The sequence below is a fragment of the Pan paniscus genome, chromosome 2 (assembly GCF_029289425.2).
Source record: "Pan paniscus chromosome 2, NHGRI_mPanPan1-v2.0_pri, whole genome shotgun sequence".
In the NCBI taxonomy this organism is placed as follows: domain Eukaryota; kingdom Metazoa; phylum Chordata; class Mammalia; order Primates; family Hominidae; genus Pan; species Pan paniscus.
The window spans coordinates 152,250,689-152,267,385 of NC_085926.1; the positions used below are offsets into that span (position 1 = coordinate 152,250,689).

The 16,697-nt window shown below is 36.2% G+C and overlaps 1 protein-coding gene across 1 annotated transcript in view; it reads right to left on the bottom strand.

Annotated features, from left to right (window-relative positions):
* Nucleotides 1–998: 998 nt before the first annotated feature.
* Nucleotides 999–16,697, bottom strand: part of GPR149 (G protein-coupled receptor 149) — a 100,824-nt gene continuing 85,125 nt past the window's right edge. The window contains exon 4 of the mRNA XM_003826443.5: nucleotides 999–4,137. Coding sequence (XP_003826491.1) covers nucleotides 3,565–4,137 — 573 coding nt within the window. The 3' untranslated portion in view covers nucleotides 999–3,564. The remainder of the gene's footprint in view (nucleotides 4,138–16,697) is intronic.

Consider the following 16,697-nt stretch of genomic DNA (forward strand, 5'->3'; position numbering starts at 1 on the left):
GCCTTTGTCCTTTGCTTTGGGGGAGGTAATTTCTAAGCCCTTGGAATGTCATAGCTGAAAATAGTATCTTTGTTTGTCTGGGGGCCTTGGACCAGCAGATAGTGACAATGTGTTTTTGAGAGGGGAGTTTTGGGCATTCTGTATCAACTTGGCCTCCTGGAGAGCCAGAAAGAGATATCAGTCATGTGAGTAGTCAACCATGCTTACCCTTGCTCCTACCATGATGCAGCCCCAGGAAGGACTCTGGACACCAAGGTTCAGTTGAGATTTTCTGCTTAGCAGTAGTCTGTGCAAGGTGTCACACATCGTCGCCAAAGAAAGTAATGCCGTCCATGACTCCATGGGGAGAGTACCATAGAAGTTCCACATTTACAACTTTTCCTGGACTTGGCTCTATGACCTCTTCTCTAGGCTGATTTTATTCTGTATCCTTTTGCTGTAATAAACCATAACCATGAGTACACAGTTTTCTATGAATTCTGTGAGTCCTTCTAGTGAATTATTGAAACTAGCAGTGGTTTTGGGAATTCCTTGAATTTGCGATTTGTGTCAGGAGTGAGAGCAATCTTTTGTGGACTGTGTTCTCTGACTTTGTGGTTGTCTCAAACTCACAGTAAATGTAAAAACATATATTTGTTTTGTTTGAGTTTTGTTCAAAAGTTATAAAACCAAGTATCTAGAACAATTTTTAGTATGTAGTAGTCATTTATTAAATATTAGAATGAAGAAATGAATGAAGGTAGCTGAAAAGTATAAGAAATTAAGAGAAAATCGATGTGTAAAATCCAATATTATAGAACCACGTCAAGAAAAGCTTCCAAAAAATACATAACTAAGACTCTTTTATTATATTTTAAGTAATATTGTGCCATTTGCTATCTTCAAAGAGTTGCCTCTGTCAGTCACAACTCTCAGAAGTCTTAGGGATTATATATTAGGTGTTTATACTATTTGGGAGTCTCGGGGATTACGTGTTTGCAGTTTATAGGAGTCACCACCAGATGGTGATATTTTTATTAGGTAATAAGTTTTTGCCTTCAGATACATCAATTTATAGAGAAAAGAGAAAACTATACAAAATATAGTATTTATTAATAAGAAGAACAATATAACTATTCAAGGGTAAGGTATTTGGCTATATCACAAGATATCTAGAAAGGTATTTCCTCTACTAGAAACACACTTTTATAATCAATCACTGTAAAGAGTAAGCAGACTTAAGTAAACTTATGTAGTTTAACCTTCTCCTCCCTTAACAAGGATTTGGAGCGTCATTCATGCTTAGGCACAGCTCTAGTAGATTTTTCTTGTATATTCAGCTATTGTTGGCTTGGAGTTTGAAGTGTTACAGGGTAGTAATATGGTGCTGATTAGCCTTTCAAACTAAGACTTTGGGCTAAATAATACTGGTGTTGTTTCAATGCAGCAGAATTTTTATGTGCATCCATTATACAGTTAATTCAACAACCAAGGGCAATTAAATGGGAATATCCTAATTATTTTTCCAATTCCCCCAGTTTAAGCCCTTGTCCAGTTAAAATAAAATGAGAGGGAAAATGGGTATTATTGTCTTCTATCTATTTCTTAATGCTCTTTAAACCTTGATTTCTGTTATAATCTCCATCCCATTCAAATTGCTGTGCAGTTATAAAGAATTTGTTTGCCTTCAAATCTTTGCTATTTTCTTCAGCTTTATTATGATCCTGTGTCTAATTTCCTTTTTGCCTGAAATTGCATTTTAAAGCAGCAATATCACCTTTCTCTTTCAGAAAATTATACATCTAAGTTTAAGATATCAAAGCCTATCTTCTACAAAGCATTATGAGAATATTCAATTCAATTTTTCTTTTATAAAGACATTTAATGCTACTGATTTATAATATCTGATATATCTGTCCATTTGTCACTGTGTTAAAATAGCTGTTAATATTGGTGATACAGTCTTTTAAAATAAAATATATTTGTAATGAGAATACATTTGACTTTGAATTTGTATGTTACACATTATATGAGGCTTGCTTTACAAACATTATTAGTGGTAATACTAATTTAGATAACTAGATATTGAGAAGTTAAAGATCGAGAAAGTCCATTGAGATAATTATTTTGAAAATGACTCATGCTTGTGGCAACAAAAGATGAAACATTCTGAAAGCTGATGTCAAGTAATTTTGAATTCTAATTCAACCTAATAAAACAGAAACCAAAATAAATCATTCTAAAACACAATTCATTCAATCTGTAAATAAATAAATAAAGTATGTGAGTGAGGTGAGGGGCAAAAAGTCTAAGACTATGTAAAGTGTCAACTCAGTAACTTTGGAAAATAAACTTTTAGGTAATACATTTCATATATGTTTACAGGAAGGTTAGAATAAAGCAATTTGAAGAAAAATCACTTTATAATTTTTGAAATACATCTTACTATTATTCTGCCGAGGTGATTCCTGCATTTTTGCAATGTAATGCATTCTAGAATTATCTTGAAATGTATACCTTACAATCACTTAATAAAATAGGTTCAATTGTTTCTTTGAGACAACACGTCTTTAGAGAAGAAACAAAAAAGCAGCTAAACTTGATATAATATTTGAAGTAAACTTTTCTATTTCAAGAATGACTAAGAAAGTTTGCCCAATCCACAGCTTTAAAAACAGATACTTTTGTTTTAGACTTAGAGGATTTTGGTCTGCTGTATCCAGAAGCCTACCATGTTTGGATGCACCTCTCATAACTGAATCTGCCAGTATTTTCCCCCAATTTCCACTCAAGTTAAAAAAAAAAACAATTTTAGGATAAAGTATACAATTACACAATTACAACTTTTTTCCAATAATGTTTGAGTTAAAGATACTTCTAATTCCACCTCTAACACACAACGTATTTGTTTTATGGGACAGTCTTGACATACTGAAAAGATGAAAGGGAAACTGTTATAGGTAAGAAAAAAAAAACAGTAAACAATTTATATTTGGTAGAAATGAAGGAAACAACTATTTATAGACTAGGAACATGAGTGTTTCCCAGTTGGAAGCTAATTTTTCATTTTACAGAAGAATGTAAAGCTAAAGCAGTAAGTGTAACAAGCTTGTTTTGCTAGCCACATTTAGGCAATTTCCTTCAAATATAATTTGGGGTTTTGTTACATTTCTTCCATTCCCAAAATTCCTCTTTTTTCCCCTTTGCAGTAAAGGCCAACATTGTATATAGAAACATATGCATGGAACAGTATATTCACTGAGTTTATACAATTTTCTGTTTACTAGGAAGTTGACAAGCAAAAACATTGGTAAACTAGGCCAAGATTTGATTTAGAAAATATTTTTTAGAAATCAGATAAGAAGTAAAATCTTTTCATTACCACAGTGTGTGATCCTTAGGTAACACATCAAATGCACTTAAGTGTTTACACAAGTTCCAGTTGTTCCCACAAAAAAATTAACTATTAAATCAGCAAAACTAATGTAAACCAACAAATAAAAGGAAATCAGTCTCATAACAAAGGTGTTAGTTTCACAGTTGACGTTGCAGATCCATTCTTGCTCCTGTTAGACCAAATACCCACTAACTACCCTTGCTTTCTTCCTCTCTTTTTCTGTAAGCTTTATTTAACAACTGGATTTCCTCCTGGTAGCCATCCCTCTCTTGATGCTGCCTTTTACTGTTCTGCCTGTGTGCTTCTACGGTGTCTGGAATGGAGATATTAATATCACCATCAGGATTACTGGTGGGCAAAAAGAGGGAGTATGAGGCTGTTTCCCCTAGATCACATGAAACAAATCTGTTTTCTTTCCTGGAGTAACGTAGGGATGGAGATCTGACTTGTGTGGAGGACTGACTGATGTTACTAATGATTGACACAGTGTCCAAGGCCTCTTCATTATCGCAAATTTCAAGAACCTCCAAGTGTATTTTCACACTGGTGTCCACAAACGTGGATGAAGAATCTTCTGAGTTTGGTTCATGGCCAACACTTTTGGATCGATAGACTTCTATTTTCTTAGAGGCTGGAGTTATTTTTTGCCCTTCTGCGCTTACCTCATAGGTAGAAAGAGATAGGGTTTTCCCTGTAGGTGCATGGAGAGACACAGTCCCCTGGAATGCACACAAGGGAATGGCAAGGGCACCACCGGAACGCTGGGGACAAAAACAAAATTGTTATTATTGAAAGCTAGGTTCTGAGATTGAGACATTTAGAAATTCATTTTGTTCATCAGAATGATAAAGGTTTTCTATTTCAGATCCATTTCCCTAGAAACATTTTACAGATACGGGATTTAAATACTGCCACCAAAGCACCATACCTCAGTTTCTCCTAGGTCAAATCAGACATTTAATGAGGGTAGTTAGGAACCTTTATTTGAAGATGAGGGGCATATTTCCCCAGTTAAAGGCAAAGGTGTGTACTGATGGGAAGCAATAGATGTTTTCAAAGGCAGAATTTGAACATAAAATTGAATGCATATTTACAATCTGAAATTACTTTTATATTTTTGTTACATGCTCAGTTACATTAAAACGTTTGCAAAAGTTGGAAGAAATGTAGACTGTGTTATCAACATGAACTTTTTTTTTCTGTTTAGCGTGCCAAAGTAAATGATAATTGTGAAACGGTGGCTTAAGGACAAAAGATATTTCAACTGTTAAGAGTTGAGCATACATAACAGGAACCGAATGTCACCAGAACTATGCTACAAAGAGCGTACTTTTCCACAGAGAAATCAGTCATTAAAGTAAACCCAATAATAAAGAATACTATTCCACCTCTTTCAAAAACTTGCCTAAAAGGGTAAACATTTTCTATTATGCTTTATGTATTAAGATTTTTTTAAAACTGTACTTACCACTGAGAGGTGCTTCAGAAATGAAGAAAATAAGATTGATTCTTAAAATAGTCTGTACTTTTTATTGCTGATTCATGTCTTCATACTTTCAACTGACATGTTTTGATTTTTGATTATGTGTTAGTCCCAGAAGATGATAATGTACCAAACTTCTAGAGCAGTAATTCTCAAAACTGAGTTTCCAACCCAGCATCGTCAGCAGCTTCTGGTAACTTGTCAGAAATACAGGTTTTTAGCATTATCCCAGACCTACTCAATTAGGTCTCAACCCAGGTACAGGGTCAAGCAATCTGTATTTTAACAAGCCTTTCGGGTGATTCTGTTGCATAGTAAAGTTTGGGATCCATTGCTCTAACTAAAGAAATGTTGTAGTCCAGAAAAAAAGGGGTAGTGGTGGAGATAAACAGACACTTTTTATATAAGTGCTTACCACTTGTAAAACCTACAGTTACTAACTGGATTGGCCTAAATGTGTCTGTCCACCTGGGGAATTGGCATGGGAGATAATGGTATTTTTCCAATTTAGGATGACCAGCTTTCTCAATTTTCCTGGGACTGTCCCATATTTAGCACTGAAATTTCTGCATTCCAGGAAATCCCTCAGTCTTAGACAAATGGGCAGGAGTCAGGGCAGTGGGAGATTGATCACCCTACTTGCTATGGGCATTTTCAATCTGGACCCAACAGTGGCTAGAGGAAGACAGGTTCTCACTATTGGAGAACAGTTTAGATTATTTTCTGTTTAAAGAAGTCTGAAAAAGAATGAGTTTCATTGGGGGTGCCTTCATGCTCTACTTCTTTTTTTTTTTTTTTGAGGCGAAGTCTCCCTCTGTCGCCCAGGCTGGAATGCAGTGGCTCGATCTCGGCTCACCGCAAGCTCTGCCTCCTGGGTTCATGCCATTCTCCTGCCTCAGCCTCCCGAGTAGCTGGGACTACAGGCACCCACCACCACCCCCGGCTAATTTTTTTGTATTTTTTTATTAGAGACGGGGTTTCACTGTGTTAGCCAGGATGGTCTCGATCTCCTGACCTTGTGATCCTCCCGCCTCGGCCTCCCAATGTGCTGGGATTACAGGCATGAGCCACCGTGCCCGGCCCACGCTCTACTTCTTGAATTGAGAGACTAGAAAAAAATACAGTCTGGGCTGTGTGAGACATATGATCATTCTTTCCTGGTTATTCTCTGTGGAGTGGTCTTGAATTCTCTTTACTCATAAGGAGACCTAGGAACCTAACTGTAGAGCCTTGCATGATAAAGTTTTGGAAATTTTGAAAATTTACACTATAATGTTCAGTCCAGCCGTTCTGCCAAGGCAAAGAACTTCATTGACTCTACATGTGTAATGCTGGCTGAAATAAGTGAGACAGAGGGACCACACAGGTTCATCACAGCATCAGACTACTATTAATATTTGAGTGGTGGCAACTTTTGGCAAAAGAGAAGTAGGTTTCATTCCTATTATTATACATCCACTTATTAAACATTTGCTAAGTAAGGATGTACATGATTCTGAGCTTGCATTGGATGTATGGAGATGCTATCTCTTAAGACCCCACAGATGATTGGATGTAAATAAACAAAATAAAAATTTGAGTTCTAAATGTAGTAATTGAGAGATAGTTACCAAGTTCTATAAGGTCCAAGGAATGACTATCTCGGGTAGGGAGATGTCATATTGTGGAGGGGGACATGTGAAATTGATCTTAAAAATCAAGAAAAGATTTAGTTTTGTTTGTTTTTGAGACAGAGTCTTGCTCTGTTACCCAGGCTGGAGCGCAATGGCGCCATCTCGGCTCACTGCAACCTCCACCTCCTGGGTTCAAGTGATTCTCCTGCCTCAGCCTCCTGAGTAGCTGAGACTACAGGTGCGTGCCACCACACCTGGCTAGTTTCTGTATTTTTAGTAGAGACAGGGTTTCACTATGTTGGCCAGGCTGGTCTCAAACTCCTGACCTCATGAACTCCCTGCCTCGGCCTCCCAAAGGGCTGGGATTACAGGCGTGAGCCATCGTGCCCGGCCAAGATTTACAATTTTAAAACTTTGCTTTCTGAGTGATAAATCACAAGTTAAAGGGTTATATTGAAAACTTTCCATCCTGAGAAAACATTTTTGTTATCAAAGACTGAAACAATAGACCCAGGCTGGGGTGCCTAACTTAGGTGGGGTGAGAAAAAAGACTTGAGAATCCTTCCCAGAGCAGGGCTCAATTTTTATAGATAATATCCATATTATTGTCTAACATTGTTCTAGAGGTCCTAGCTGTGCAAAAAATCAAGAAAAACATAAGACATATATATATATATATATATATATATATATATATATATAATGAGTAGGAAGAGACATTATTGTAATTTACAGATGAAAATATTATCTTCCTAGAAAATTCTAAAGAAGTAATCTAAAAAAATTAGAGAGTTTAGTAAGGTGGCTGAATTTTAGGTAAAAATGTTAAGAAATCAATAGCTATTGCCAATCAAAAATAATTTTTAAAAGGTACCATCCAAAATAGCAACAATACTATAGAGGTATGTGAGACCTTATGAAGAAAAAACAGCAATAATAAAAGAAGTCTTGAAAAAGTAAGAGAGAAAGAATAATGTTTCTGCATGAGAAAACTATTTCGCAACTATGGCAGTTTTCTTTTAATTTATTGATTTAATACAATATTAATAAAAGTTCCACTGAAACTTTATTTTGAAAGTTTCTCTTAAGATATAGTTGCAGGGGTAAATGCTTGCAGATAACCAAGAAAACTTGGAAACAAACAATAAGGTGGATTCCCAAGTATAATATGTAGCTACAGCAATTAATACAGGGTGTTCATTGCAAGATTTGGTAAATCCATGAAGGAAAACAGCCAGCCAAGAAAGTAGATATAGTATACCCTGAAGATGGCATTTCAAAATAAGCAGGGTAATTATACTTTAAAAACAAACAAACAAAAAACAGAATGAGTTAATCAAATAAACTTCTTACATATTATTAGTTATCCATTACAAAATTAAGTTAGATACCTATCTCATGTTACATGCAAAAATTTAAAAAAATTCTTAATAATTCTTTTAAAGTGCTGAGTGAATAAGACCTTTCCAAATCTGGAATGAAAACTGGAAACCACAAAGTAAAAGATGGACAGATTTGATTGCAAAAAACTTTGAAATGTCTGTATAGAAATATATACTATAAACAAAAGTGAAAGACTAAAGGCAGCTCAGAAGGATATATTTGTAGTCTGTATAGAACAAAGTTTAATACTGATGCTATGGAGAATTCTTCTCAACCAGTAAGATAAACAATCTAGCAGAAAAATGGAAAAGGGAAGTGGGCAAAACAATTAAAGAAAAATGGAGAGTAAACACATAAAAAGATGTGCAATTTGACCAATTATTTTATTTTATTTTTTATTGAGAGAGTCTTGCTCTGTTACCCAGGCTGGAGTGCAGTGGTACATGCGATCTCAGATCACTGAAACCTCCACCTCCCAAGTTCAAGTGATTCTTGTGTCTCAGCCTCTCAAGTAGCTGGGATTAAAGGCGTACCCCACCAGGACTGGCTCATTTTTGTGTTTTTAGTAGAGACAGGGTTTTGCCATGTTGGCCAGGCTGGTGTTGAACTCCTGACCTCAGGTGATTCACCCTCCTCAGCCTCCCAAAGTGCTAGGATTACAGCCATGGCCACCATGCCTGGCCTTACAAATAATTTTAAAAGTAAGTAAAAACAATGGTCATTTTAGCTTTTCAGAATGCCCTCCATAAAACATAAACAGAAAAAAACCCCAGCAGAAATAAAAAGATTGATGCCATCTTTAGAGTATATTTTGATTGTGTATTTGACTATAAAATAAAAACTACGTATACTTACCATTGATCCTATGTCTGTGAGTCGGTTCCTCCAAATACCAGAACATCATAATGTTTGTTTATTTCAGCACTTTTGTAAGCCCCAAATTAGAAACAATCTAAAGATCTACATTTAGAAAATAGTTTAATAAATTGTGATACAGTTATGTTCTGAAAAGCTATCTTGAATAGATGAGGTAAGGCTGTAAGTTCTGCCTGGGTAAAATAATTTCCATATATTGTAAGATATAAAAGCAAGCAAATTGCAAAACAATGTGTACAGTATGATCTAGTTTTCTTGTTAAAAATAGTCATGAGAAATCAGCCCAGAAAATTAAGCATGTATAGGAATGAAAATAGATTCACAGACATACAAGCATACCTGTATATGACAGGCATAGAAAAAAGTTTGAGAGGCTACACACCAAGAATTTCTTCCTCTGGGAGTGAATAGTGGCTTGGCATTTCACTTTCGGTATTTCTATATTTCTAAATTATTTTCTTATTATCATGATTACTCTTTTGATCAAGGAAGTTTATTAGGTAGTGAGGGAGGCAGAGATTACAAAATATTACTAGAAAGGCATCCAGGAGGTAGGGGTAGGGTACTGAGTGCGTGTTGCTGATGCTGGATGCTGGTAGTTAGCCTCAGGGTTCATCATCTGGAGTATGTGTTGGGGTTTGTTCTATTTTTAGGTTAAGAGACAGGAGACAAGTTGGGTAGAGGGCACTATTTCAAAAATTTGCCCTAATGGTTTGGTTGACTAGACTGAGAGTCTCAACTGGGGTATAGCTAATTTCCCATTCGCATTTGAAAAGGGTGGAGAGGCTGGGTGCGATTGTTCATCCCTGTAATCCCTTTGTCAGTCAGCACTTTGGGAGACTGAAGAAGTAGAATCACATGAGCCCAGAAATTTGAGACAAGCCTGAGCAACATAGTGGGACCCTGTCTCTAAAAAAATTCTTTAAATTAGATGGGCATGGTCGTGTGTTTTTCTGTAGTGCCAGCTACTGCGGAGGCTGAGGTGGGAGCATCACTTGAGCCCGGGAGATAGAGGCTGCAGTGAGCCATGATCACGCCACTGCATTCCAACCCGGGTGACAGTGAGACCTTGTCCCCACCGCCCCCCCCAAAAAAAAGAAAGAAAAAGAAAAAATGTAGAGAATGGCACTCATGACCGGAAAGAAATATTTTAAAATCATCTGAAAGGAAAAGTGATTAAATAATCCTATAGTTCTAGTAAGACAAATATTTATAGCACTCTCAAAGTGTCCACTGTCTGTAATAAGTCAGATTATCCTCACGAATTTTACTAGAAAACTGTTATAAATATTTGAGTCCAACAAGCTGTCAATGTGAAGTTCAAATAAAGAGTCTCATCTCAGGAAACAATAACAACAAACAAGAAAATACTATACAACTTGAGTCACAAACCACAATGTAGCCAACAGATTTGAAAATCATTCAAAAAGTTTAAGGACAACTTCAAAAAGAGACTTCAAAAGTAAAAGGCAATAGTATCTTAACAGAAAATGAACATTAATTGAAAGAAGTAGAATATGATACAAAAATTGTTAATATTGGTTTAATTTATGTTCATGTTTGTAATGAGTTGAATAGCATCCCCCTCCAAATTCGTGTCCCCCTGTAAACTGTGAATATGACCTTATTTGGAAATAGGGTTTTTGCAGGTGTAAGCAAGTTGTATGAGTTCATACTGAACGAAGATGGGCCTTATCCAATGACTCTTATCCTTCTAAGAAGAGGGAAATTTGGACGCAGATGTACCTGGGGTAAGACAGTCATGTATGTGAAGATGCAGATAACAATTGGAGTTATGCTGTCACCAGTCAAGGAACACCAAGGATTGCTGGGAGCCACCAGAAGCTAGGGAGAGGCAAGAAAGGATCCTCCCCAAGAGCTTATAGAGGGAGCATGGTCTTCCCAACACCGTATTTCAGACTTCTGGTTTCTAGAAATGTGAGACAACAAATTTTTGTTGTTTTTAACCATCTTAATTTGTGATAATTTGTTACGGCAGCCCTGGGAAACTAATTCAATTTTGTATGCAAACAGTACAAAAATACATTTCGAAAAAAACTTATTTTTAAAAGTCCTGCAACAGACCATCTTTTTCTGGACACTGGGGCTATGTGGCCCTTTCTGTCAAATCCACATGTGATGTAATCTCTTCAAAAGAAGTGAACATTCTCTTGTTGATCTTTTTCTTCTCTGCTACCTATAACAGTGTCTGGCATATGACAGGCCCTCAAAAATATTTGTTGAATGGATAAACAAAAGTGTGCATAAATTGGCAACACTGACCTTATGTCCTTTTCAGATTCCATATTTTAACTTTTCGCACAAAAAATAGGATCATCTTTTAAAACATTGCTGTTTAAAATTTATACTTAAACAGCCTTATATAATAAATGATGATAGTTACGAGTACATCAGAAGGTCATATTAGAATAGATTGTTTTTATGAAAATAAAATATTATGGCACTGAATTGTATGTGAAAGTTATTGCATGACAAAGAATGATACATTCAGAGAGCATAAAACGATTCCTTTTGTAATCTCTGCTTTCTTTTCATTTAAAAGTCTATGAATTAGCATATGCTGTCAGGAATAATGATAATCCATTATTGCTATATTCTTGAGTGTAGGTGGCAAGGAGCTTTTTTATTTGGTAATAAAGAGCAGTCTTTAAGCCACACAAATGCTCCAGGAGAAGACAGCATGCCATGTAAACACACTAGCACACGTAATCTCCTATGATAATTGATTCAGAGTTACTGACCTTCGGCACATTGAATGTTTTGATTTCTTCACTACGAGCCTCCAGGTGAATCCAGGGTGAAATTATAATATAAAAAGAGTTGCAGCAAAATTTTCTCCTAAGAAGGTGAAGTAGTCTGTTGATAATCTGAATCATTCAATTTTAGAAAGACATTATGTAGCACCTAGGATCATGGCACTTATCAGAAACCATGGCATTTTAATTTCTTATTTTATGAAAAAAGAACTCATAGCCAGAGAGGTCAAACACTTGCCCAGGGTCACATAGGTAGTATCAGGACTGGCATCAGGACTCAGGTTTCTTAACTCTCAGTTAAGTGCTCTTTCTATTATTTGTATCATGTTGTTATTTTAAAAGAAATCTGCTCTAGCTAAGAGTCAGTTGTTGGTTTTCTGCCCTAGAAGGTAGAATTCTGTCACTAACTCATGAGTAACCCAAATGACTGACAATTTTAATCCCAATTAAACTCATATAGATGATCGTTAGGTGATTTAGGTGACTTTAGGCCTCTTAAAGTACAGACATTGAGGAATTTAAGTGGAACACGACCATTTAAGATGGTTAGTAGAGATAAGGACATTGAGAGGGAAAAATAGCACTAAGAACAAGAACTTTGTGAGAAAAACAAAAGTAGATTTTTAATAATTTACTTTTTGGAATTTATTTTTTATTCAATATGCAAAACTATGTCGTTACTGTTTTCACATATTCAACTCGCAGAATATACCTTGTGTCATTCTGTCATTTTCATTTAAATCTTTGATGAACACAAATTAGAGAAAACACAAGAATTCCTCAAGGAAAGAGAGAACGAGGGCAAGAAAATGAGGGCCTTCATCAAGGGTCTGTAAGAGGCATGAAAAGTGCTAAGAATTTTAACACATTTCACATTTAATCCTCAAAGGCCTTCAAGCTACAAATTAAGGTTTTTCTTTTCTTTTCTTTTTCTTTTCTTTTTGAGATGGAGTGTCACTCTGTCACCCAGGCTGGAGCGAGTGTCACAATCTTGGCTCACTGCAATCTCTGCCTCTTTCAAGTGATTCTCATGCCTCAGCCTCCTGAGTAGCTAGTATTACAGGTGTGCCCCACCATGCCTGGCTAAATTTTTGTATTTTTAGTAGATAAAGGGTTTTGTCATGTTGGCCAGGCTGGTCTTGAGCTCCTGACCTCAGGTAATCTGCTCGCCTTGGCCTCCCACAGTGCTAGGATTAAAGGCATGAGCCACAGCATCTGGCCAGCTTATTGTTTTTAATGATGAAAACTCTAACAACTGAGTAACAGATTTTTAGGATTGATATCCATCCCCCAAAATATTTATTGATCCTGCTGAATAAGAGCCTTGTATCAACCTTCTTCCTAAGCACTGTCTATGCACTTTCTTATTTAATATTCACAACAACCTTATAAAATAGAGATAGTAATTATCCTGAACTCATAGATGATATAATTGAGTCATAGGGAGGTAATAAGGGAAGGTAATGAATATATATGAAGTGTGTACTATATGCTGGCATTGCACTTGGCATTTTACATGTTGTATTAGCTGGTTCCCATGCTGCTAATAAAGACACACACGAGGCTAGGTAATTTATAAAAGAAAGAGATTTAATTGACTCACAGTTCAGCATGGCTGGGGAGGCCTCAGGAAACTTAGAATCATGACAGAAGAGGACACAAGCACATCCCTCGTCACATAGTGGCAGCAAGAAGTGCTGAGCAAAAGGGGGAAAAGCCCCTTATAAAATCATCAGATCTCATGAGAATCCACTCACTATGATGAGAACAGCAGCATGGGGGTAACTGCCCCCATGATTCAATTACCTCACACCGGGTTCCTCCCATGATGTGTGGGGATTATGGGAACTACAATTCAAGATGAGATTTAGGTGGGGACACCGCCAAACCATATTACATGTGAAATCTACTACATGCGAAATATATAATATAATCACATGGGTGGTAAAATTATTTACATTTTGCAGACAAACAAATTTAAATGTGAAGAGATTAACTAACTTGCCCAGGTAATATAGGAAGGTAAAGTTTTAACTGTGATCTAAATTCAGCTCACATTCCAAATCCTTTCCATGATGCCACTGAGGATCTAAGATGAATTGGAGAAAGGAGAGTGTGGTGGAAGGGAGCACCAATAGAACGTTTTTAAAATCATACGTGGAAAGAAAAAACAAGATCTGAACTTCAGTAGGTAGCAAAAATGGCAAACGTGGGATGGACTATTGAAGTATTGCAAAGGCAAAACTATTGAGGCTGTGGAGGGTAGTGGTGAAGTACTGCTGTGGAGTCGCATACACCTGAGTCACTATCTCTATAATCCTTACTTCTGTAAGCCTCAGTTGTCTCACTTGCAAAATATAAAGATTAAATGAGTTAATGCGTGTGAAATGATTAGGGGAGTGCCTCATACATAGTAAGTGCTCCATAAATGTTAGTTATTATTGGAAGCTGAGTAAGAGAGAGGAATCCAAGATGTTTTTAAGCTTTCTAATCCTAGTGTCTAGTGCCAGTAGTTGAGACTAGGAAGAGGTAGATAATAAAACTTGATTTCTACAATCTTTATCTCTGAATTAGACAGCAGATTCCTCTGCAGTAGTTTATTCTTGTAGTCTAAATAAACCAATTAAAAGCCAGACATTGGCAGAATGGATTAAAAACACAACTCAGTTATATATTGTCTATAAGAAACTCATTTCAAATATAATAATATAAGCAGGTCGAAAGTAAAAAAAGAAGATATATCATGCAAACATCAATCAAAGGGTAAACAAGAGTGGCTATAGTAATATCACATAAAATAGATTTCAGACAAAAGAAAGTTATCAGAGACAGGGAAAATTACTATATAATAATAAAGTGATCCATCCACTTAGAAGACATAGCAATCCTAAATATGTATAGAGCAAGCAACAGAACTGTTAAATATATAAAGCCAAACTGATAGAACTGAAAGGAGAAATAGTCAAATTTACAAATACTGTTGGAGACTTCAACCCCTCTCTCGCAACAATTCATAGGATAACTAGAAAGAAAATCAACAAGAGTGTAGAAGAGCACCATTAATCAATAAGATCTAATCAACATTTGTAGAAAATGTTATAGATAGAAAATTTTTATTTATAGGACACTCCATCCAACAACAACAGAATACACATTATTATCAAGTGCCCATGAACCATATACTGAGATAGACCCTATCTAAGCCATAAGACAAACCCTAGGGAATTTAAAAGAAACACAATTAAACAGTATGTTCTCTGACCACAACAGAAATAAGGTAGAAATAAATAGCAGAAAGATAGCAAGAGAATCTCCAAGCCCTTGGAAACTAAACACTTCTAAATCATCTAAGAGTTAAAAAGGTAGTCTTGAGGGAAATAAAAAAAAAAGTGAATGAAAATGAAAATACAACATATTGAAATTGGTGCTAGGGAAGATCTGAGAGAGAAATTTAAAGCACTAAATGCATACATTAGAAAAGAGTAATAGTCTTAAACCAATAGTCTAGCCTCCCACCTTGATAATCTAGAAAAAGAAGAGCAAAATAAACTGAAAGCAAATATAAAGGAGGAAAATAGATAAAAGCTGATATCAATGACATTGAAAACAGAAAAACAAAGAGGAAATTAATGAAACAAAAAGTTATTTTTTTAACAGATCAATAAAATTGAAAAGCCTCTAGCAGCAGTGACAAAGAGAAGACACAGATTACCAGTATTAGGAATGAAACAGGATATCACTGCAGAGTCTGCAGCCATCGAAAGTACCATAAGGGAGTACTACAAACACCTTTACACATTCAAATTTGACAACTTACATGAAATAGATTGATCCTTTGTAAAACAAACTACTACAATGTGCCAAATGCGAAATAGGTAATTTGAATAGCCCTGTAACTATTAAGATAATTAAACTTGTAGTTTAAAACCTTCAAAAAGAAATCTCTTCAGCCTTATGTTTTCTCTGGAGAACTCTAGCAAATAGTTAAGTAAGGATTAATATAAATTCTGCACAATCTCTTACAGAAAATATAAGACAAAGGAATACTTCTTGATTCATTTTATAAACCTAGTTTTACCCTAATAATAAAACTCTACAGACACTACAAAAACATAAAACTATAGATTAGTATCACTCATGAATATAGATGCAAGCATCCTTAACAAATATTAGCAAATAGAATTCAGCAATCTATAAAAAGAATTATGTACAATGATCAAGCAGGGTTTCTTTCAGAAATTCAAGGCTGCATCAATATTTATTTCTTTACTTATTTGAGATAGGGTTTTGCACTGTCACCAAGGCTGAGTGCAGTGCTATGCTCACAGCTCACTGTAGCCTCCACCTCTATCTGTACAAAAAATAAAAAAATTTAGCTAGGCATGGTGGTGTGTGCCTGTAATCCCAGCTACTGAGGAGACTGAGGTGAGAGGATCACTTGAGCCTGTGGGTTTGAGGCTACAGTGAGCCATAATCATGCCACTGCACTCAGCCTCAGTGACAGAGTGAAACCCTGTCTCAAATATAAAAAAGAAAAGAAAAGGAAATAAAAATTGTACAGACCAGAAAGGAAGAAATGAAACTGTTGCAACTTGCAGATGACATGATTGATTTATGTAGAAAATCCCAAGGAATCGACAAAAAATCCTCAAGCTAATGATTGAGCTAAGCAAGGTCACAGGATATAAGATACATGTACAAAATCATTTGTACTTCTATGACTAGCAATGAACTCTTGGACATCAAAATAAAAAATGCAGTACCATTTACAATTGCTAAAAAGGTTAAAGATTTAGATGTAAATCTTTTTTTTTTTTTTTTTTTTTTGAGCCAGAGTCTCGCTCTGTCGCCCAGGCTGGAGTGCAGTGGCGCGATCTCTGCTCACTGCAAGCTCCGCCTCCTGGGTTCACGCCATTCTCCTGCTTCAGCCTCCCGAGTAGCTGGGACTACAGGCGCCCGCCACCGCGCCCGGCTAATTTTTTGTATTTTTAGTAGAGACGGGGTTTCATCGTGTTAGCCAGAATGGTCTCGATCTCCTGACCTCGTGATCCGCCCACCTCGGCCTCCCAACGTGCTGGGATTACAGGCGTGAGCCACCGCGCCCGGCCTAGATGTAAATCTTATGAAACATGTATAGGACTAATATACTGGAAACTACATGACACTTTAAAAAGTTGACAATCTGAATA